Source organism: Nyctereutes procyonoides, unplaced genomic scaffold, assembly GCF_905146905.1.
Source record: "Nyctereutes procyonoides isolate TBG_1078 unplaced genomic scaffold, NYPRO_anot_genome, whole genome shotgun sequence".
Taxonomy (NCBI): domain Eukaryota; kingdom Metazoa; phylum Chordata; class Mammalia; order Carnivora; family Canidae; genus Nyctereutes; species Nyctereutes procyonoides.
In genome coordinates, this window is record NW_026575131.1 from 50894681 (window position 1) to 50915555 (window position 20875).

The following is a 20875-nucleotide window of genomic DNA, read 5'->3' on the forward strand; positions in this document are numbered from 1 at the left end:
CAGCCCCTTCCTGGGGTCTTGCCCCTCGCGCGCCCAGCTCAGACGACGGTGCTTCTACTCGGGTAACTGCGGGCCCGCGGGTCGCGTGGCTGCCACTGGGCATGCCCAGGCGCGGGTCACGTGACGCCTGTCATGGCCGCCTCCATGGCCCGGGGAGGCGTGAGTGCCGGGTTTCTCCTGCGGGCGGCCAGGGGAGCCTGGTGGAGTCGGCCTGGGGGCTTTTGGGGGTCTGGGGAGGCGGCGGCGCCAGCGACAGCTAGAAGATTCCGAGCGACAGGTACCTGGGACGCCTTGGGGGACAGCGTTGGTCCGTCGGACCCCTCAGGGCGCCGCGCGGCCGCTCACCCAACCGTGTTTTCCAGGCTCGCGGCCGGCGGGGGAGGAAGAAGCTGGCGGCCCCGAGCGGCCTGGGGACGTGTGAGTGCAGGGGCCAAGCCCCCCATTCTTTATCCCACGAGGTTTCTCTGGTCCCCGCCTTGCCCTGTGTCCCCCTTCGACACCGTCCTATTCCCCTGGCCATCAAAGCCTCCTAAACCTAGATGTGACCTGGCCACCGCGCCCATCATCAGGTTTGGCATCTGCACCCTCCTCTGTCCCCAGGGTGAACGTGGTGTTCGTAGACCGGTCAGGCCAGCGGATTCCGGTGAGCGGCAGAGTGGGGGACAATGTTCTCCACCTGGCCCAGCGCCATGGAATAGACCTGGAAGGTGGGAACCCTGCACTGGGAACTGGGGACACCCTTATTCATTGTTTAAAAGACCCCGCAAATCCGATATGATTCTCTGTCACTTAACTCTTCCCATGGCTTCCCATAAAACGTGGCTAAAATCCAGACTCCTCTCCAATATCTCAAACTCCGACCGGCTCTAAACCTTCATTCATTCAGCAATTATATAGTGAGCATTTATCTAGGTTATTAAAATTCCTGCCCTCCAGGAGCTTGTATTCTCTCCCTCCTTCCTCTCTCTAGTCTAGACACACTGGCCTTCTTGCTGTTCCTCAAACAAAAAGCCAAGTGCATACCTGCCTCGGGGCTTTTGCATGTGCTGCTCTGGATATCTCAAGTACTTTCCCACCAGATCTTCTGGCTCCATCTCATCCTTCGGGTCTCAGTGTAAATGTCATCTTCCTGACAATCCCCTCCCCTCGGCCCAACTAAAGCCCCCATCCCTGGCCTCTCTGCCATCTCAGTGTGCTATATTGTCCTCATAGCACTTCTCAGTGTCTTGTTTTCTTTTTGTCATCTGTCCTGAGAAGGAGATCAGAAAGCCTGTTGCTACTTATGGTTGCCTGCCATGGTATTTAGATGTAACACGTATTAAATTGGTATTTGTTAAATGAAAGATAATAAAAGCAGATGTTACTTTGAGCGCATTAAATACCTATTGACTGAATCTTCATAACAAGCTTATGTGCTAGGGGAGATCATTGTCTCATTTTATAGGTGAGGAAACAGCCCCAGGTTAAGTTGACAGGATCTAAGGTCAAGTAAGTGACAAAACTAGATTCAAAGCCAGTTTATTCTCACTACTAATCTGTGCTCCTTTCCATGCATATCAGACACCTACTGTGTGCCAGGCAGCATTGTACAAAACAGATAAGGCCCCTGTCATTTCTTTTTTTTTTTAAGATTTTATTTATTTATTCATTAGAGACACAGGGAGAGAGAGGCAGAGACACAGGCAGAGGGAGAAGCAGGCTCCATGCAGGGAGATGTGGGACTCGATCCCGGTATGCCGGGATCACACCCTGAGCCAAAGGCAGACGCTCAACTGCTGAGCCACCCAGACCTCTGGGCCCCTGTCATTTCTTTTTTTAAATTTTTATCTATTTATGACAGTCACACAGATAGAGAGAGAGAGGCAGAGACACAGGCAGAGGGAGAAGCAGGCTCCATGCACCGGGAGCCCGATGTGGGATTCGATCCCTGGTCTCCAGGATCGCGCCCTGGGCCAAAGGCAAGCACTAAACCGCTGCGCCACCCAGGGATCCCCGGGCCCCTGTCATTTCATGTCAATTTCAACTTAATGGGGATCATGTAATTATATCATGAGCAGCTGGAAAGGGCAGTCTAAAAAAGTACAGAGTTATTTGTTGGGTAAATATAATACAGAGCCTGATTTAATCATTATTGCGGGTGGGGATGTTGGGGGGCTGGTCATGGCAGGCCTACCTCAAGTTCTGTTCTGGAATCCAATCACCAGGAGTCCAGGGCAGAGATTGGAATGTGAGTTTTAGAGGCAAGTGGCTTCTGTTCAGATTTTGCCTGTTACCAGCCGAATGACCCTGAGCAAGGTACTTTACATCTCTGCGCCTCTGATTCCTCATCTATAAAATGGATAATTCAGCTGCTATCTCATTGGGTTGCCATGGAGGATTAAACAGATGGTTTAATGTGTGGCACATGGTTAGTGTGCAGTGCCTAGTGGGACTGTTGTGCTAGATAATCTCTATCTCATGGGATGAGGATACTAATGAGGTGGGAAACAGGACTTCAAGGTCCAGGCATTTTATCCCCAGGAGATGGGGAGGTTCTTCTGGGTCAGGAGGCTACCTTGCTGCTTCATCCTCATTATCCAACATGTGTAGGAGAGAATTCTGTCCCATTCACTTATAACACATGTCTCTTGAGCACCTACATGCCAGGCTCAGTGCCAATAAGAGAGAGGAGGCCAGGTTGATGGAGCACAGGTAAACCCAGATATTCAGATGGTAATTTGAGATTACCGTAAATGCCGTGCAGAAATTAGAGATACCAAGACCAGGTAAGGAGTTGGGGGGTGGGGAGAGGATAAGGAAAAGGAGATGGGGGAACTGGAAGACAGTTGATTCCAGTCCCTGAAGACAAGAAAGATCTCTCCACAGTGAAAGAGTGGAGAGAAGAGCATTCCAGGGCACAGGGTACAGCAAGTGCAGAGGTCCTGTGGTGGGGACGAGCTTGGTGCATTGAGGTGAGCAGAGGGGTCCGTGTGGCTGAAATGCAATGAGGGAGGTCGGGAGGATCTCAAGGATTGAGTGGAAGAGTTTGGTTTTATTCTGGCTGTGAAAACCCCTTGGAAGGTTTTAGACCAGGAGGGACATTATCCCCCAAAGCACAGGTCTCAGGGAGCAATCCAAAGTGTGGGGATGCATGCGGGGAAAAGCAGGAAGCCACAGCTTCTGTGTCTTTCAGCCCGTACTTTCTGACCTCTGCCGCTGCCACACTAGGTCTGGAGGAAGCGGGTGCCATCTTCAGGAGCCACAGGGAGACAGGAACATATTTGCCCTGCACAGCGACAGGGTCCCAGCAAGGGCCTACAGGCTACAGGGACCCTGCCTGACTTCCCCCCTCTCAGCTACACCGAAGTCAAGCCCACGCTCAAGTTCCATGTACACAGTCTTGTCCACAGTCTGCGGGGGAGTCCTTGGGAGGCCGGGCACCCTGGACGTCCCTTTGCAAACCTTAGAGGCGCCCGGGGAACAGCTAGCTGAGTCCATGACAGGGTAGAGGCGCGGGCCTGGGAGGAGAGCCAGGGCGCTGGGGAAGGCGAGGGCCTCCTCTCCCTGTCTCTGACCCCCCTCACTGGCACCTCCTCGCTTGCCGCCCCCAGGGGCCTGTGAAGCTTCCCTGGCGTGCTCTACCTGCCACGTGTACGTGAGCGAGGACCACCTGGACCTTCTGACTCCTCCCGAGGAGAGGTGAGCAGGGCGGCCCCTCCCGGCTCCGAGGGCTCTGGGCGTCAGGGCTTGCAGCTCTCTCCCCCTTGCAGCTGCTGGCGGCGGCGCTGGCCCGAGGGGTGCCCCCTCCGTGCCCGCTCCCCCCCCCCCCCGTAACCGCCCTTCTCCTTGCTCCAGGGAGGACGACATGCTGGACATGGCGCCCCTTCTTCAGGAGAACTCCCGGCTGGGCTGCCAAATCGTGCTGACGCCCGAGCTGGAAGGGGCCGAATTCACCCTGCCCAAGATCACAAGGAACTTCTACGTGGACGGCCACGTCCCCAAGCCCCACTGACACGGGCAGCCGGGCCACCCCGACGCCCGCGGCCCCAGGGCCAGGACTGGAGGAATAGCCACGGGGCCAGCGCAGCCCAGGGTGTGGACAGGCCCCAGAGATGCTGGAAGCAACCAGAAGACCAAGCCCCTGCCTCAGAGAGACCCCGTGCCCCGGCTCCGGTTGGGTGGGGGGACCCAGCCGTGCTGGGGCAGCCTCCCCCACACTCCTGAGAATCAGCATGTAGAGAAGGGTGGAATCTGACCGGAATGACAATAAAACTCTCGCACACCTCCAGTATCTCGCCTGTCCTGGGGGGGCGGGGGGGCAGGCGCTGCGTCTCCGGCACCCCCAACTCTCCCCTCCCAAGGAGCGACGAGGCCGCGGGGGTGGGGGGAGGACGCCTCGCCTCGGGCGCACACCCGGCGCCTCCCTGGAGGAGAGGCCGTGGGAGCCGAGCGCACGTGCAGCCCTGGCCCCGCCCCCCCGGCGGAGGGATTTGGAGGGATCCGGACTGGCCCGCCGGGGTGCGAAGGCCGCGGGCCGGGGCTGCGGGAGTGGGAGCCAGGCCGCCGGAGGGTGGGGGCCGGGACCCGGACGCCCAACCCCACTCGCCCCGCCCAGGTGGGGCTCGTCGCGGCGCGGCGCGGCCTCGGCCGAGCGCCCCCAGCAGGCACGGCCGCTGCACTCAGGTGGGGCTCATCGGGTGGGCTGGGGTGGGCGGGGCCGGCGCAGTTAGGGAAGTGGGGCTGGGCCGGGCGCGATGGAGGCCGCGCCCGTCTCAGACTTCTCGAAGCTGCAAGAGCTGCTGGCGCCGCCGTGTCTGGACCCTAAGCCGCCCCGGGGGGCGTCCCCCGCTCAGCAGGCACCAAGGACCCCAGGATGCCCCAGAACCAATGGCAGGTGCGTTAAGGAGCGGCCCCTTCCCCGAACCTGACCCAGTGGTCAAAGGGTCATGGCCCCTGGTTCCTGGGGTTATCCAGGGGTCACAGTGTTAGTTTCTGGTACTTAAAAAGAAGAAGTTCTGGTCCTCAGAGGTCTGTGGGGTCAGCTGGGGTTCAGAGGCCACGCAATTCCCCTCAGCCCAGGTCTTTGAGGACTACGTAGGTGCTGCCCTGGGAAGGGGGTGACCACGCTGTGCCTTATCCCCAGGTCCTTCTGGCCTGCACGCCAGGACTCGGTCACTGCCCTGCGTTTCCTCCAAGAAACAGCAGAGGGGCTGGTCCAGACCCCTGCCTGGGACACCCACACCCTGGGGCCCTGCTGGGAGCTGAAGGCCTTGGAGACTCTGGGACCCTCGCCTCTGGCAAGGGATGCCAAGAACATGCTGACCCCAGTCAGCCTGCCGAGCTGCAGCTCGGGGTCCCCAGAGGCTCCCCCAGCCCCCACAGCCCTACCCCGGAGGAGACCCCGGAAGCAGTCAAAGCCCCACCAGGGCGCTGAGAAAGTGGACCCCCAGTTCGAGGGGGTGACCCTGAAGTTCCAGATAAAGCCGGATTCCAGCCTACAGATCATACCCAGCTACAGGTAGGGGCTGGCCCAGAGGAGGGCGCCCTTTTGCAAGTTACAGTGATAATGGTGGGGGCAGGGGCCTGGGTCCCCCGGGGCCTCCAGGCATCTGCTTGGGGTGCGTCCACACCAGCCCTCCATTACTAGCGGCCCGTCTCTGAGCAGTTCCTCAGGCTGGTGCCGGCCCCAGCCCTGCTGCCATGACCCAACAACGTCCTGGTCTGGGCGTAGGTCCTCTTTATGAGATGGGCCTGATCATACATACAGAGGGCTGCCGCCACTGTTATTTTTCCCAGTAATGATAATGACCACCATCTGTCAGGAACAACTGAAAGGTAACAGGTAGCACTGGATATATCTGGGCTCACTGAAGCCTTGTGAAGCCCATTTTGCAGATTCAGAAGCTGAGATGCAGAGGAGGAGATGGCTTGTCCAGAGTCACACAGTGAGCTGGGCGCGGTGGCACGCGCCTGCAGTCCCAGCTACTCGGGAGGCTGAGGCAGGAGGATCGCTTGACCCCAGGTGTTCTGGGCTGTAGTGTGCTATGCCGTTCGGGTGTCCGCACTAAGTTCGGCATCAATATGGTGACCTCCTGGGAGCGGGGGACCACCAGGTTGCCTAAGGAGGGGTGAACCGGCCCAGGTCAGAGTCACACAGCGAGGACTTGGGAGAAATAGGATCTCAAACTGTCAGGCTGGCCCAGACTTCCCACCTCTTCACGTGATAACCATCATTATCATTCCTAACGAGGGGCAAGGCCAGGCCTTTCAGATGTCAGATGCCTCCTTGGGGGGGTGGGGGGAATGCTCCAGATCCTGACAGTAAATCACCACCAAGGGGCCACTGCCTGGGACCAATACAGATTCCCCAATGCTAACTCCTGTCTACTCTCCAGCCTGGCCTGCGGTAGCCGCGCTCAGGCTCCCTCTACAGGCCCTGCCGGGGGCCCTGAGGTCAATTCAGGAGGCAGCGAGGCCCTGGGTGAGTCCTGGTGACTGAAGAGCTATAAATATTTGGGGAAGGGGGGGCAGTTTCCCATTCTCTCTTTCTTCCCATCCTGCTTCCCCATTTAGACCCATCCAGAAGGAGTCATGGTGCACCTCCCTCCCTCCACTCGGGCTGAGTCACCCCCACCCCCGGTTTCCTCCTCTGCTTAGCTTTGCCATCTGTCTCCCTTGCTGGCTTTTCCTCCGTCTTAGCTCTGCTAATACCCAGGGCCGGCCCAGAGCCAGGCGGGGCCTTCCCAGAGATGCCAGCAAAATGCCCCACGTGCACAGGCCTCCTGAGCCCAGACCCTGGGCCTCTGCCCCCTTACCCTTTCACCTCTGCCCCCTTCAGGGCCACGGTGCTGTGCTTCCTGTAGAACCCAGAGGACCCCACTCTGGAGAGATGCAGAAGATGGGACCCCTCTCTGCAATGCCTGTGGTATCAGGTCCTCAGGATGGAGGGAGGAGTTTGGATGCTTAGCCAGGGTGGGGAAGCCCTCACCCTTGGGGAAAGTGGCTTCCCGTGTGGTCATTTCTGGGCCTCTGCTGCATTCTGATGTCAGTTTCTTGTACCCCCACCCCAGGTACAAGAAGTACGGCACCCGCTGCTCCAGCTGCTGGCTAGTGCCCAGGAAAAGTGTCCAGCCCAAGAAGTTATGTGGCAGATGTGGGGTGTCCCTGGGCCCCCACCAAGGCCCAACTCAGGAAGGGTAAGCCAGCCCTTCCTCACCCAGCTGAGCCTGTCCTGACTCAGTTTCTCCAGGGGGGAGATGGGCAGAAGCCCTTCCGGGAAGAGTGAAGATGAAGCTGGGGTCTTTGGGGGTCCAACCTGCCTCTTCTCTGCCCCCTCCCTTTCAGGGATCCCAGATGGAAGACCCAGGCGTCAGGCTCCAGAGTCCCCATCTCAGGGGGCCACTGTCCCCCTCCCTGGGCCCTGGGCCAATCAGGGTTGGCTGAGCCTCCACTCAGAAAACGTCCTCAGCAATGACACTCATATTGTGAACAGCAGTAACAATAAAGAACAAAACTGTGAGAAAGAGAGCACTGTGACTTGGGGATCCCACCTCATGCATACTTACACCCCTCTCCCTGGCGCCAGGAACGTAAGGGCAGGTGTCTTCTCATTAGGATTCCAAGGGACACACATGCAGTCACCTGCACAGGGACCGGCCCTCCCCCTGCAGAGAGTTAGCCGTGTTCACCGCAGCCGGTACAGGGCAACAGCTGCACAGGTGGGGACAAATAACAGGTAGACCGACACCCAGAGTGCCTGGCTCGCTAGGTCAGTACAGTGGGCAACTTTTGATCTCAGGGTGTAGGTTTGAGCCCCACCTTGGGTGTAGAGATTACTTAAAAAAAATAAAATCTGGATAGCTCAGTCGGTTAAGCATCTGCCTTCCGCTCAGGTCATGATCCCAGGCTCCCGGGACCGAGCTCTGTGGGGTGCCTGCTTCTCCCGCTCCCTCAGCTCCCCAACCCCGCGCTTGTGCTCTCTTGCTCTCAAGTAAATAAATAAGTCTTTAAAAAAAATCTTAAAAGACACAAAACAGATACACATGTGTGAGCTGACACACATTTACATCCATGCAAGACACATTGACGAACTCGCATGTGCTGACACAGGAGACACACAGACCACACACTAGCCAGAAACATGCGCTGACGGACACACATCTGATAGACGTGTGTCAATGGACGCATGACGGATACACGTGTATGGTACAGACCCATATGTCAACGCACAGAAAACACACCTAGGTGATACATGTTGGCACACAGGGATACACATACACACACACACACACACACACACACACGCACTGGTCCCTTTGTCAGCTCCACCCCTGCCTGCAAAATGTCACCTTCCTCCATCTTCATGCGTACCAGTCCTTTCTGTGTCCCGTTCCCCCTCTTTCAAGATCTCTCTAACCCCACCAAAGGGTGTGTGTAGCCTGAAGCCAAAAGCCACATGGGAGAAGGAGGTCCTGGCCAGAGCTCAGCTCTGCCACTGTCACCAGAACACACAGGGTACCAGTGCTTACTGGGAGGACTGGTGGGATGCAGCCAGGGTGGGGGTGGTCCCCCATGGCAGTGAGTGAGACCTGCCTGGCCACCTACGCCAGAGGGTGAGCCCCTGGGAAGCCCCCTTCATCTCTCTTGGGTGAGCCTGTGGGGAAGGCCTGGGCCCAGATTTCTCAGCCTTCAGATCCCTGACCCACTTAGTTCCAGTATTCCTCAGCTCAGAACACCCTCCCCCATGTCTCTCATAGCTGCTGCCTTCTCATTCTTTGTTGGGGGGGGGAACAGCCCCACACCACATATTCAGCGCAGCCTGCCTTAACTACCCAGTCTAAAGTAGATACCTCACTCCCTTGCTATGTCAGGCTCAAGTTCAGCTCTTCACTGATCTCCCTCTTAGAACCTACCAGAATTCGGGGGCACCTGATGGCTCAGATAAGCAGCAGCCTTCAGCTCAGGTCATGATCTCAGGTTCCTGGGATTCCATGTTAGGCTCCCTGTTCTGCAGGGAGTCTGCTTCTCCCTCTGCCTCTCCACCCCACTCATGGTCTCTCTCTCAAATAAGTAAAATCTTAAAAAAAAAAAAAACAAGAATTGTCATTTCTCTATTGCTCTGAGGTTATTTCATTCATGTTCATCTTCCCACCTGGACCATAACTTCTGAGATCCAAGGCCACAACTGTGTCCCTGACCCTAAGAGGCCACCCCAGTGCCCAACATGAAGTTCTTTTTTTTTAATTTAATTATTTTTATTTTTTTTTAAATTTCTTTTTTATATTTATGATAGTCACACACACAGAGAGAGAGAGAGAGGCAGAGACACAGGCAGAGGGAGAAGCAGGCTCCACACAGGGAGCCTGATGTGGGACTCCATCCCGGAATCGGGATTGCACCCTGAGCCAAAGGTAGACGCTCAACCACTGAGCCACCCAGGTGTCCTTCACAGCTGTTTTTAACCACTATTCAGCATTTATTGAGCAACTACTGTGTGCCAGGCCCCAATGGGGACATTTATGGTGAATAGAACAAAGATCCCTGCTCAAGTGAAGCCAATATTCTAAAGTGACAGTAAACAAATATTCAATTAAATCTAATAGAGGGGTGCCTGGGTGGCTCAGTCGGTTAAGCATCCGCCTTCAGGTCAGGTCATGATCCTGGGGTCCTGGGACTGAGCCCTGTGTCCTCAAGCTTTCTGCTCAGCAGGGTGCTTGCTTTTCCCTCTGCCTCTCTCTCCCTCTGTTTGCTGGCCCCCTGCTTGTGTTCTCTTTCAAATAAAATCTTTTAAAAAATGAATAATAGAATGTCGGGGATCCCTGGGTGGCGCAACGGTTTGGCGCCTGCCTTTGGCCCAGGGCCCGATCCTGGAGACCCGGGATCGAATCCCACATCAGGCTCCTGGTGCATGGAGCCTGCTTCTCCCTCTGCCTGTGTCTCTGCCTCTCTCTCTCTCTCTGTGTGACTCATAAATAAATAAATAAAAAATAAAAAAAATAGAATGTCAAGTAGTGATTGATGCTACAGAGAAAATAAAGTCTGCAAGGAGGTAAGGTGTTGGAGGGCTACCTTATTGATGGTTCTTTGTAGAGAGACCTGAGGGTAAGGAACCAGCTATGGGACTTTGAGGAATAGATAGTCCAGGTAGAGAGAATGGCAAAAGCAAAGGCCCCGTGGCAGTCTGGACTTTGTGGGACCCAAGGAATCTCGAGGAGGCTGGTGGAGAGAAGTGGTTAAGGGTGTGACAGGAGGGGCTACACCATGCTGGTCTTACTGCCTTCTGTACACTGGCTTGGCTGCTAGTTCCTCCCCACCCCAATCCCCCACCAACCCCTGTTTCCTGCTCTTACCTTAGCTCAGGAAATATTTGCTTAGGGCAGCTGATGGAGTGGGAGCTGTCCAGGACTGCCTCCTCCCCTCAGGCTCTGTTCCTGCTTTTGAGGGAGGCAGAGACTGCCAGGGGGGGGGGGGAGGTCCAGCTGTTCTCTCCTTATGCTGTAGGGGGTGAGGGAGACGGTCGCCTGCCGAGGGGGTTGCAGCTGATACCCATGTGTCTCTTCTGAATCGTGAGAGGCAGTCAAAAGGCAGGTTGGGGGTAAAGTCCTCCATAGGATGGAGGAGGCATTGAAGGTGGGGTAGGGATGCACCCTTGAACAGGAGAGCGTCTTGAAGACTGATGCTCAGAACTGCATTTACTCCTGCTGGCGAGGGGCTCAGTGCCCAGACCCCTGGGAGGGGGCTCCACTCACCCTGGGAAGGCAACCTCAGCTCTGCCTGGAACCACGTCTGGGGGAAACACCTACCTAGCTCCCACCCCCAAGAGTTAGCCAGGCTAGAGGGCAGGGCTGGGCGGAAGAGATAAGGGGTAGGGAACTGGAGGAAGGAGCATGGTCCCCACCCCAGCCCAAGGGGTGGCTGAGAGCAGGAAGCTGGACGGGAAGAGAGATCACTCTCCAGGTCACACCGCGTGAGGGCGGCCTAGACCGCGGCCACCCCGTAGGAGGCCCTCAAAAACAAACAAGGAAAAATAGTTTGTGTCTGAATAACCCGCGGGATGGGTATTGGAACCTTCCGCTGCTTCCACATCGCAGAGACTGAAGTGGACGAACCCAGAGTCCTTTATAAAAACTTTATTGGGGGGGGTAGAAAATGGGGTGACGCCCCTGGAATTGAATAAATGAATAAATAAATAAATACATACATAAATAAATAGAACAATAAGTAAGCCCCCGTGTGCCTCTGGGGGGCGTCCCCCGGCCCGCGGGGATTGGGGAACCGGCTCACGCTGACGTCAGCTGGATGGCGAAGACCTCGCCCCCCGCCTGCTCCTCGCCGGTGCCCGCAGCCTCGGTTCCACCTTCGGCGCCCGAGCCCCCGCCGGCGCCGCCGCCCGCGCCGTTGAGACACACGGCCTCGCCCGAGCTTTCGGCCTCCTGCACGTTGTACTCGCCCTTCTTGCAAGCGGTGGACTGCACGTAGAAGGCCAGGCCGGCCCCCGCGGCCAGCAGCGCCGCGCCCCCGGCCGCGCCGCCCACGGCGACCCACAGCCACGGCCCTGCGGGGCGGACACCCTCAGAGTGGGGCAGCTCAAGGCCCCCCAGCCGGCCACCTGGGTTCCCTCCCCACAGGCACCTCGGGGAACTCCCTGCGCGGGGGATGGGGTGGGGGAGTGGGGGAGGAGAAAGCCTCCAAAGGCTACCCCAGCCCTGGTGCGACCCCGGACCCACTTTACACGTCACCCCTGCATGAGGATAGAAGCCCCCGGCCCCAGGGATACCCACAGCTCAACCAAAAGTCTTCACCCCCAAAAGGATGAAGGTAGGGGGGATCGAGTCATCCCTTCACCCCGGAAAACCCCAGAGATACACGAAGCGGGGGGAGGGGAGGGATGGGGAGACTGGTGGGGCCCCCTCACCCCATCCTCTGCCCTAGGTCCCTCTCCGACACCCCTCCTCCACGGCGCCACAGTGATGGCTGAGTTGGATCAGGTCTCTACCACACCCAACCAGCTCCAAGTCCATAGGCCCCTCCCACAGCCGGCACAGCCCCGGGGGTCCCTCCCCCTTGAGCTCCAGCCCCTCCCCTCTTCCTCCACCTTCCACCCCCAACCCGCCATCAGAGCCCCCCCCTCCTCAGGGCGCCCCTGACTCGCGCCCTGGACCACCTCAGTCTCCTCCGTGGGGAGGGAGAGGGAAGCAAGGTCTGGGGGGCGGTGCCCAAGGCGCAGGCCCCGCCCCCGCAGCTCCCTGGCCCCGCCCCCGCGGCCACTTACCAGCCACTCGCACCGTGATGCGCCGCGCGTGGCGCCCATGCGCGTTGGTGGCTGCGCACTCGTACTCGCCGCCGTGGCTGCCCATGGCGCCCGCCACGCTCAGCGTGCTGTTGTTGCTCGACAGGCCGATGTTGAGCGCCCCGGGGGGCGCGCGCCAGCTGATCTGCGCGGGGGGCCAGGCCTCTGCGCGGCAGGTCAACGTGAAGTTCCCGCCGGGCCGCACGCCTCCGGGGGGCGAGGCTGCCAACTCGGCCACCACCGGCCGGTCTGCAGCGGACAGGAGGTTGGGGGGCCCCTCAGAGCCGGTCCAGCCACGGACCAAGTGCCCTTCCACCCACGGCAATTGGGCACCCTTCCTCCGATGGGCAGGCAAGGATCCGGCCCTCATCAGAGCCACCTCCCCCTACAAATCGGGCTGCGGTCTGCGCTAAAATCCTGTGCCCTGTTTCACTGAAGGAGAGGAAGCGGGGACATCTATCTACCCCTTTGACCGAGAATTTGAGGGGGCCGGGCTCTTGTTCCCTAGAGCCTTCACTCAGGTTTAGACCAGGAATCCTTGTCCCCAGGAAGGTGGCTGAGGGAGGTGCCCTTGACCTGCCCTGGGCAATCCCACTGCCGCAAGTCACTGGGAAACCGAGTGCCCTCCATCTGGTGCTGCTCCCACTCACATTCCACGCCCACGGTGACAGTCCGTGCGTCCGTGCCATGCATGTTGGTGGCCAAGCAATGGTAGGTACCCGCATCCTCTCGAGACACACGCAGCCGCTGAGGCCTGGGCACGCCCTCCCGGGAGCAGTGCACTTGTGGGGAGGGGCGACCCCGGGCGGCGCAGGCCAGCGCAGCAGCCTCCGCCCCTTCCAGCCACGTCTGGTGACTTGGGCAGGTGGACTCATCCATTTGCGGCGGCGCTGCAAAGCAGCCACGGGGGACGTCAGGGAGGAGCCGGGACCCTGGGGCACCCCTCCTTCCCGCCAGCCTCGGCCCCGCTCACACTCCGTGCTCACGGCGACTGCCTTGACCGTGGAGCCATGCCGGTTGGTGGCATTGCAGATGTAGATACCAGGAGCCAGGTCACTAGAGATGCTGGGGACTCTGGGATTGGAATCTGGGGATGCCAGCGGCAGCAGCATCCCCTCACTCGTGCCCTCTGAGCCTATGCACTCCACGCTTGGCTCTGGCTTTCCATCCACCTCACAAGAAAACAGCTGCCCAGATCCTTCCACCCATGTCCAGTTGCTGGGGCAGCTCGGCTCCTCAAAACTGGGGCCATCTGGGGAGCAGAAGGTCACACAGGGACTGGAAATCAGGCCAGGGTTATCCTGACATACCCCACCTTGCCCTGTGGCCTCACTCACATTCCACCGTCACAGCCACATTTTTGGCTGCAGAGCCTCGAGGATTGGTGGCTTCGCAGCGGTAGGTTCCTGCGTGCTCCCGGCCCACATGCAGCAGGCCCTCGAGGACCTTGGCCTCCCCAGAGCGCACACAGCTCACGCTGGGTGGAGGGACCCCATGTGCCACACAGCTCAGCGAGACCTCTGTTCCTTCCAGCCATGTAATGTGTTCTGGGCAGCCCACGCTGTCCAGCGCTGGGGCATCTGGATGAGGAAGTATTGATGGGTTTGAGGTTTGGGGACTGGCCTGATGTCCCTAGATCCTCTTTCTGTATGAGGGCGGCCACAGAGGATTGGGCAGGCTGTGCCTTTCGCAGACATGCTGACCCAAAGTGGTTTTACACTGGTGGAGGGGTGAGCTGTTTTGAGCCCTTTTCTCTCATTCCCACAAAGTGGCCACACCATCGGCCCCAAGTCCTTGGCCTAAAAATTCTTAGATGGCTTGCAAAGCCCATCTTCCCAAGATTCTGTCCAAATGCCACACCCCAGACCCTTATGGACACGTCTATCCCTCCTCTTCCCTCCCTCGCCAAGATCTTCCCCTAATCCCATTCACCAGCCTCTTCCCTTTCTCAAAATCCTGCCCAAAGACTCACTTCCCACCCTGTTCCCACTCTTCCCGGTAGGCTAGTTTCCCCCAGACCCTGAGAAACAGAGATGCGCCTTGTCCACCCCCACTCACACTCCACGGTCAGCGTCACATCCTTGACTGCCTGGCCCTGGACGTTGGCCGCAGTGCAGCGGTAAGTGCCGGCGAGAGCGCGAGTGACCGGACCCAGCAGGCCCAGCGCCAGCACCGCCCCGCTGTCAGGCCGCTCGCAGTGCACGGAGGGCGTGGGGTTTCCCCGGGCCTCGCAGCGCAGCGTCTGCTCTGGGCCCTCGGGCCACGTCCAGCTCCTGGGACAGTCCGAATCATCCAGCCGAGGGGCGTCTGCAGGCAGGGGCGTGGGACACTGAGAAGCTAGACGCGGTCCTCGAGGGAGGGCCCCGACCAGGGATCCGACAGGCCCTTGGAAGTCACGAGGTTAAAGGGGCAACTCACATAGGACGCGGAGTTCCGCGCTCTTGTTCTTGCTTAGAGTCTCCCCTGCCACCTCGAGGACGGCGTCGCAGAAGAAGCTGCGCTCGTCGTCGTCCTCGGTGGCGTTCAGCTGAAGCTGGGCGGGCTGCCCGGGGACCTCCGCTGGAATTCCGTCCAGCGTGACCAGGGCTCCGGCCCCAGCCGCGCAAGTCACTGTCACCACCTTCCCCTCGGGGGCGCTGGGCTCGCTCAGGGTCAGGACCGGCGCGGGAAAGCCTGGGGACCGGGCAGGGGCCAGGCGTCCGCTGACACGCTCCTCCTGCGGGTCCAGGCTGCCCGGGATCCGCCTGAACCCTCCGGGTTCCGCTGCCTAAAGCTCCGCCCCCTGCTCGCCCCGCCCCCTTGAGGTGTCCGGGCCACCTCTTCCCGGGGTCCTCGCTGGGTTTGCGACGTCCCCCTTCCGGCGGCTCAGACTTCGCCTCTACAGCTATTCAACCTGGGTCCTCCAACTTTCCCACCCCTTGGGGACTCTCGGACCCGGCGATTCCCACACTAAGCCCCGCCCACTCTTTGCCCCGCCTCCCCGCCCCTCCCGCTCCACCCCTGAGCCGCGGCCGCCGCGCTTCACTCGCTCTTACTGTAGACGGTCACGTTCTCCCGCGTCTCGCGGCTCTCGCCCCCCAGGGTCACGCTGCAGACCAACTGCCTGGCGCCCTCCTGTTCTGCGTTAGCTGTGGCCTTGGCGGTGGCCACGAGCGCGTCCCCCTCCAGCGTGATCTCGGGACTCAGCCTGTGGTCCCCCAGCGCCAGGTACACCCCAGCCTCCGAGGCTGGAAACAGCTCGTCCAAGGTGCAGCTCACGGGTCTTTCTGAGCCCACTTCCAAGAGCCGGGGGGCGGCGAGGCGCGGGGGGTCCGGAGACAGGGCTGGGAGTCGAAGAACGGAGCTTGAGTATATGCGCTGAACACTAGAAAAGTCCTAAACGCTTACAGGCATCGTCTTATCGTATTAGCCTCAAGGCATAGAGAGGAAAACAACTTACAGCTGGTGTATGTTGGAGTGAGAACCGGAATTCTGATTTCTCTGCCTCCAAACTTAAACATTCGCCCGACCCCTTTTCGTGCCCTTCTGCTCCCTACACCCACTCACCGAACGTACGGAGCTCTCTAGCGGCAGAGCTGTTTTCAAACAGCCCCAAGCCGTGCGGCCGCAGGTCCAGCTCCGCGCGGCAGGAGAAATTGGCCCCATGGTCCTCCCTTCGCGCCAGTACGGTAGCTGTGAGCACCGCGCCCCGCGCTCGGGGAGGCTCCCCCGCGAAGCTGCGGCGGATGAGCTCCTGCGCGCCCCGCAACAGGGTCAATGTGAGGCTCCCACGAGGTCCAGCTCCTGGGACCCTACAGCTCAGGGTGAAGTTCTCGCCCACAGGCTGCCAGGCAGGTAGCGGTACCAGCTCTACGCGATCCGGTCGCTCTGCAAGGGGGGAACCACCGCTCTTGGAAACGCCGGGGCTCGGACCGAGGTGGCGTGGAACCCAGGGGCCCAGAGGCGGAGAGCGTGGGGATTCAGGGGGTGGAGCCAGAAGGGGAGGACCCTGTGACCCAGGGGGCGGGGCTTGGAAGGAAGGGAAATAGTAGAGTGAGAACTTGGCAGCTGAGAACTCACGGAAAGTGCGAATGAGCCCACGCGCCTGCAGTGTGCGCCGCGCACAGCGGAAGAAGCAGACCGGCTGGGTCTCCGGCTCGCGGATGTCCACCAGCTGCCGCGCCAGCCAGCGCAAGCCCCTCTGGGTCCCATTCCGGCGCAGCGACGTCTCCAGGCCACCGCGCTCAGGTCGTGGGCAGTTGGTGCTGCAATTCAGCCACAAAGATCCCCCGCGCTCCACGAGCGCCACGCGGGGCTGCAGGTCCGCCCAAAAGGGCTCCTGCGCGACCGCTGCCCAGGGAAACGTGGGCTCAGCCTGGGGAGCCACCTCCCTGGGATCTTAGTGCCCCTATGTCGAATCAGGGATTCCTGGGGAATTAATTAGCGGAGGCCACAGCCAAGGAAGAACTCGGGAGTCCCGCGTCCTACCCCAGGTTCGGAGGCTCGCTCCCCGGGTTCATACCTCGAGGGCATCTCTGGGACATGGCAGCAGAGAGCCCTGATCTCCAAGGTGCCGACGGAGTGATGGGAAACCATGGGGGGAGGGGGGATGAGATGTAAGACGGGGTCTTTGACGCACACAGCAATGATGGGAGGAGGGGACCTCGCGTGGAGGAAGGAAAACGAACTGGTTCTCAAGGCTTTTGCCAGGGAGGGGGAGACAGGTTGAGGAGAGGGCAGAGAAGAGATGAGGCTGAGTCAAGGATAAATGAGGACCCCGAACCCGGGAGAAGACCAGGAAAGAAGACTCGAGGCTGGACTCTTGGAAGGAACCGCGGTAACAGCTGAGGGACTCGGTTGCCAGGGCTCCGGATGGAGCGCGAATAGCGCCTCTGAGTCACAGCAGTTGGGGAGATCGGGTCTTTCCAGACCACGACTGAAGAGGATGTCAGTCCGTGGACCATGGAGCACAACGGAGCGTGGAGAGGCACCCCGGAAGGGGACAAGGGAGACACGGGGTCTCCGGGGCATGAGATGGGTGCGGAAGAGCACCCAGGATCTCGAAGAGGGTAGGATAGAGACCTGGGCGAGCGAGGGGTCTGGCAGCTGGGTGTCCAGTGTGTGTTGGTGGGAAGAGGGATGAGGGAGAGGCCTGGGCGCAAGGTGGGCAGAGGCGTGGGAGTGGAGCGAGGCGAGGGCGGAGCTGGGAGGGGCTTGCGGCCGCTTAGATGGTCCGGGAACTCCGCCCCCGCCCTGTCCACCCCGAGTCGGGACCGGGCTCTTACCTGAGAGGCCGAGGAGCCCCAGGCCCAGGGCAGCCCAGAGGCCGAGCGACGCCCGGCACAGCCCCGGCGAGGGCCCCGGCATCGCCGCCGCGGGGGGAGCGCAGGAGGCGAGGAGAGCGCGAGCGCGGAGCTGGGCGAGAGGACGGCGCGGCGGGTGGGTTGTGGAGGAGGCAGAGTTGCGTTCGGGGATTGGTTTAACGTTGGTAACTTGGTTTCCAAGGAGGGGGCGGCGGCAGAGGCGGCTGGGGGGCGGGAGGGCGAGCGTGCTCCAGGCTCCCGGCCTTGGCGAAGGCGTGCAGGCAGCAGCGAGCGACCCCCGGGGTCTACGCCGAGGCCCGCCCCATCGCCCGGAGCCTTCTGGGGGCGGCCGCGCGCTCCCGCGTCATCCTCGGCGGCGAAGCCGAGGTCGGGGGATGCTGGGTGGCCCTTCTCAACCCCCCACCCTACCCCGGGCTTGGATGCTGTGGTAATGAGCTGGACTCAGAGCTCCGCCCCCATAGTTAGTTTCCTCCACCCCCTGCCTCCCCTCCCCGGCGCCCCTTGGGCAGGGGATTGGCTTGAGCGCTAGGAGAGATCTGCAGAGCCGGATGGGGGAAGGCACAATTCTAGGGAAGGGTGTGGGGATGCCTCCCTCGCCGATCCTTCTCCTTTTGACCCGGAGAGGCGAGGGTTACAGCCACGCCCCTAGTCCCCCTCCGGCTCCGCCCCCGCACGCGACAGAGGGGGTGGGGACGAAAGTGTCAGCGAGTCGGGAACACGTGTGCGTGCGCGCAACGTTCGCGGGCGTCTAAATTAGGGTCGGCTCTGCTCTGGGTCTGTATTTACCCAGCGTGCAGCGGGCACGTGTCTACGCGGCGTGTGTGAACGCAGGCCGCGGAGGAGCGCCCCTGAACCCGCCTTCCGCGCGGTGGGCGGGGCTCCGGACCGCACCAGCCCTCCCAGAAAGGCAGTGCAGGCCCGGCTTCTGTGTCCACGCGAGACCGAGAGACCAGCGATGACATTTCGACCCCTGCATCCGGGCCCCAAGCTTCGACACCCCCCGCAAGTGCCCACCAGGCCCGGTGACTGTCAAGACGTTGCGGGGACGCGAGTCTGTGACACCCCACGTGGGTTATTCCTTCCCCGCAGTCAGCACAGGGGCACCTTTTCTTCGCATCTACGTCCCCCAGGGTGTCATGTGACCCCGTCCAATGGCGCTCCCACCGCCTGCGCTAATGGTGAACTGTGGGGGGTCAGTTGTCGCTCCACCCTTGTCCTCCAGGAAAGTGCTGGGTCTGAAAGTGGAGGGGGGGCGGGGGATGGGAAGGAAACTTCATATCCAATCAGAGCTGCTGCGTGGCGGCGGCGGAGCCAATCGGGAAAAATCCTGCGGAGAGCCAACCCTCGCCCAGCCCGAAGCCCTCCAGGGCACCAGCCATGCCCATTTGCACCCCACTGATAGTGACCGCAGGGGACGCAGGCTACCACGCTGGGCTGGGATGCCGAGGGACCGGGGCGCCTGGGTCCCCAGGTGGATGACAACGAGGGACCTGGAGAAGGTGATCGAGGCAAGGCCAAAACGAAGACCACTTCTTACTAGCGGGGGAACCTTTAGGCCGTGGGACAGAGGCTAACTGAGGAGGGCTTAATTTTTTTTTAAGATTTCTATTTATTTATTCATGAGAGACACACACAGAGAGGCAGAGACATGGGCAGAGGGAGAAGCAGGCTCCCTGCGGGGAGTCCCACGTGGAACTCGATCCCAGGATCCCGGGACCGCGACCTGAGTCAAGGGCAGCTGCTCAACCCCTGAGCCACCCAGGTGCCCCTGAGGAGGGCTTTATTGAATCAGTCAGGGCTCTCTAGATTGTTTCAGGTTCCTCTTTCCTCCGGCCCAGCTGGCCTGCACCACCCGCCTACGCACCCCGGGACTGCATCAATAGCCATTTTCGGCAGTAGGTGGCCCCCACGACGAGAAGGATCCCCACCAGGGCTGCGATGGAGGTGGAGGCCAAGGCTTTGGGCGCGGGGCTCCAAGCTGGGGACAGGAGATGAGAATTAGGAACGGGGCACATGGAGGTATGACGCCCCCCACCCCCGCCTGGAGATCATGCGTGGCTCGACCGCCCCACTGGCGTCACACCCTGCCCCACCCCTCCTCGGGTCTCCAGGATCACAAACGGGCCTCACCGAGGACTGGGAGCGTCATGGGTGCCGAGCTGCTGCGGACCACCAGGCCGTCAAGATTTAAGCGTGCGTGGCAGGTCACTGTCTGCCTGAAGTCTCGGCGCCTGGCGGGTAACTTGTAAGTCAGCGTCACGTTGGCCAGATCAGGGCTGGTGTGGCGCTTCAGGTTCTCAGAGTAGATGACCCGGCCGCCAAGCCTCAGAGTCACCACCAGGAAGCCCACGGGGAATACGTGCGTCAGGTGGCAGCGCAGCGTGTACTCGCTGCCCGCTAAGACCGGCGGCTCCAGGATCACTCTTTGCGGCCGTTCTAGAGCAAGAGGGGGCCTCTGAGCCAGGTCCGCGTGCGCCCCCTAGCGCGACTGGTAAATGCCCCCCTCCGCTCCCCTCCCCTCGCCCCAGCCGGGCCGGAAGCCCGGTCCCTCACTGTAGGCGGTGATCGTGGCCGTGGCCCCCCGCGTCTGTCCTGCGCAGGTGACGAAGCAGTGCACCTCGGAGCTCCAGGCCCTCACGTCCAGCAGCTGGTAGGATACCCAGCCGGGCCCCCGGAGCGTTCCGCCCCGCCGCAGCCGAGTGCTGAGGCCGGAATCCTCCGGCAGGGGGCAGCTGCTGCTGCAGTTGAGCCACACTGAGCCCCCCGGCGGCACGGCCTTGAACTTGGGGCTTATGCGCACCCAGAACGGCACGGAGGTCCCCGAGGGCGCCGGGGAGCTGCCTCCCCGGCCTGGCGCCGCTGCAGCCCGGCGCCGCCGCGCGCTCCCGCCTCCCGGGTCGGCGGCCGCCAGCAAAAGCAGCAGCGACAGGGGGAGCAGAGACCCCATGGCAAAGGGCCCAGACTGAGGGGCCCCGCGCCAGGGAGCCAAGGCTGGCTCTGGAGATAAGAGGCCTGCAGCCCCGCCTCCGCGGCTCCACCCAGAGACAGAGGCCCCCCGCCCCCCAGGGCCTAGGAGCCCCTCCCTCAGCTCAAGAACGGGATTCCAGACCTTTGTAAAAGCAAACGTCAGAGTTTTCTGGAGAGAGGAATCTTTAATTTTCGCTGGAGTCTCAAAAGGTCCTAACAAGCCCCAGATTTGGATTAGAGCCTCAGGGGTGGGCCTTGAACCGGCAGCCTTTTCTTGGGGGAGGAAGTGGGAGGTTGTGGCTGGAAAGAACTCCCAACTGGACAGGACACCTCCCCT

General features: G+C 60.7%; 4 protein-coding genes across 4 annotated transcripts; 2 read left to right on the plus strand and 2 right to left on the minus strand.

The window, feature by feature from the left end:
- Position 1: 1 nt before the first annotated feature.
- FDX2 (ferredoxin 2) lies at positions 2–4267 on the plus strand. The gene is made up of 5 exons (XM_055343457.1): positions 2–277; positions 363–417; positions 601–707; positions 3591–3678; positions 3835–4267. The coding sequence occupies exons 1-5, from the start codon at positions 133–135 to the stop codon at positions 3989–3991; spliced, it is 552 nt and encodes a 183-aa protein (XP_055199432.1). The 5' UTR covers positions 2–132; the 3' UTR covers positions 3992–4267.
- A 466-nt stretch (positions 4268–4733) lies between these two features.
- ZGLP1 (zinc finger GATA like protein 1) lies at positions 4734–7453 on the plus strand. The gene is made up of 6 exons (XM_055344342.1): positions 4734–4873; positions 5123–5497; positions 6375–6460; positions 6818–6911; positions 7050–7175; positions 7324–7453. Exons 1-6 carry the CDS (start codon positions 4734–4736, stop codon positions 7451–7453), a joined length of 951 nt encoding a protein of 316 aa, XP_055200317.1.
- Positions 7454–11107: 3654 nt separating this feature from the next.
- On the minus strand, positions 11108–17691 carry ICAM5 (intercellular adhesion molecule 5). The gene is made up of 11 exons (XM_055343786.1): positions 17533–17691; positions 16328–16597; positions 15815–16135; positions 15304–15591; positions 14687–14941; positions 14327–14575; positions 13606–13848; positions 13242–13520; positions 12919–13158; positions 12251–12517; positions 11108–11533 (listed from the first exon to the last, which is right to left on the minus strand). The coding sequence occupies exons 1-11, from the start codon at positions 17612–17614 to the stop codon at positions 11259–11261; spliced, it is 2769 nt and encodes a 922-aa protein (XP_055199761.1). The 5' UTR covers positions 17615–17691; the 3' UTR covers positions 11108–11258.
- Positions 17692–19208: 1517 nt separating this feature from the next.
- On the minus strand, positions 19209–20518 carry ICAM4 (intercellular adhesion molecule 4 (Landsteiner-Wiener blood group)). Its single transcript, XM_055343787.1, has 3 exons — positions 20125–20518; positions 19702–20007; positions 19209–19549 (listed from the first exon to the last, which is right to left on the minus strand). The coding sequence occupies exons 1-3, from the start codon at positions 20516–20518 to the stop codon at positions 19428–19430; spliced, it is 822 nt and encodes a 273-aa protein (XP_055199762.1). The 3' UTR covers positions 19209–19427.
- Positions 20519–20875: the final 357 nt, after the last annotated feature.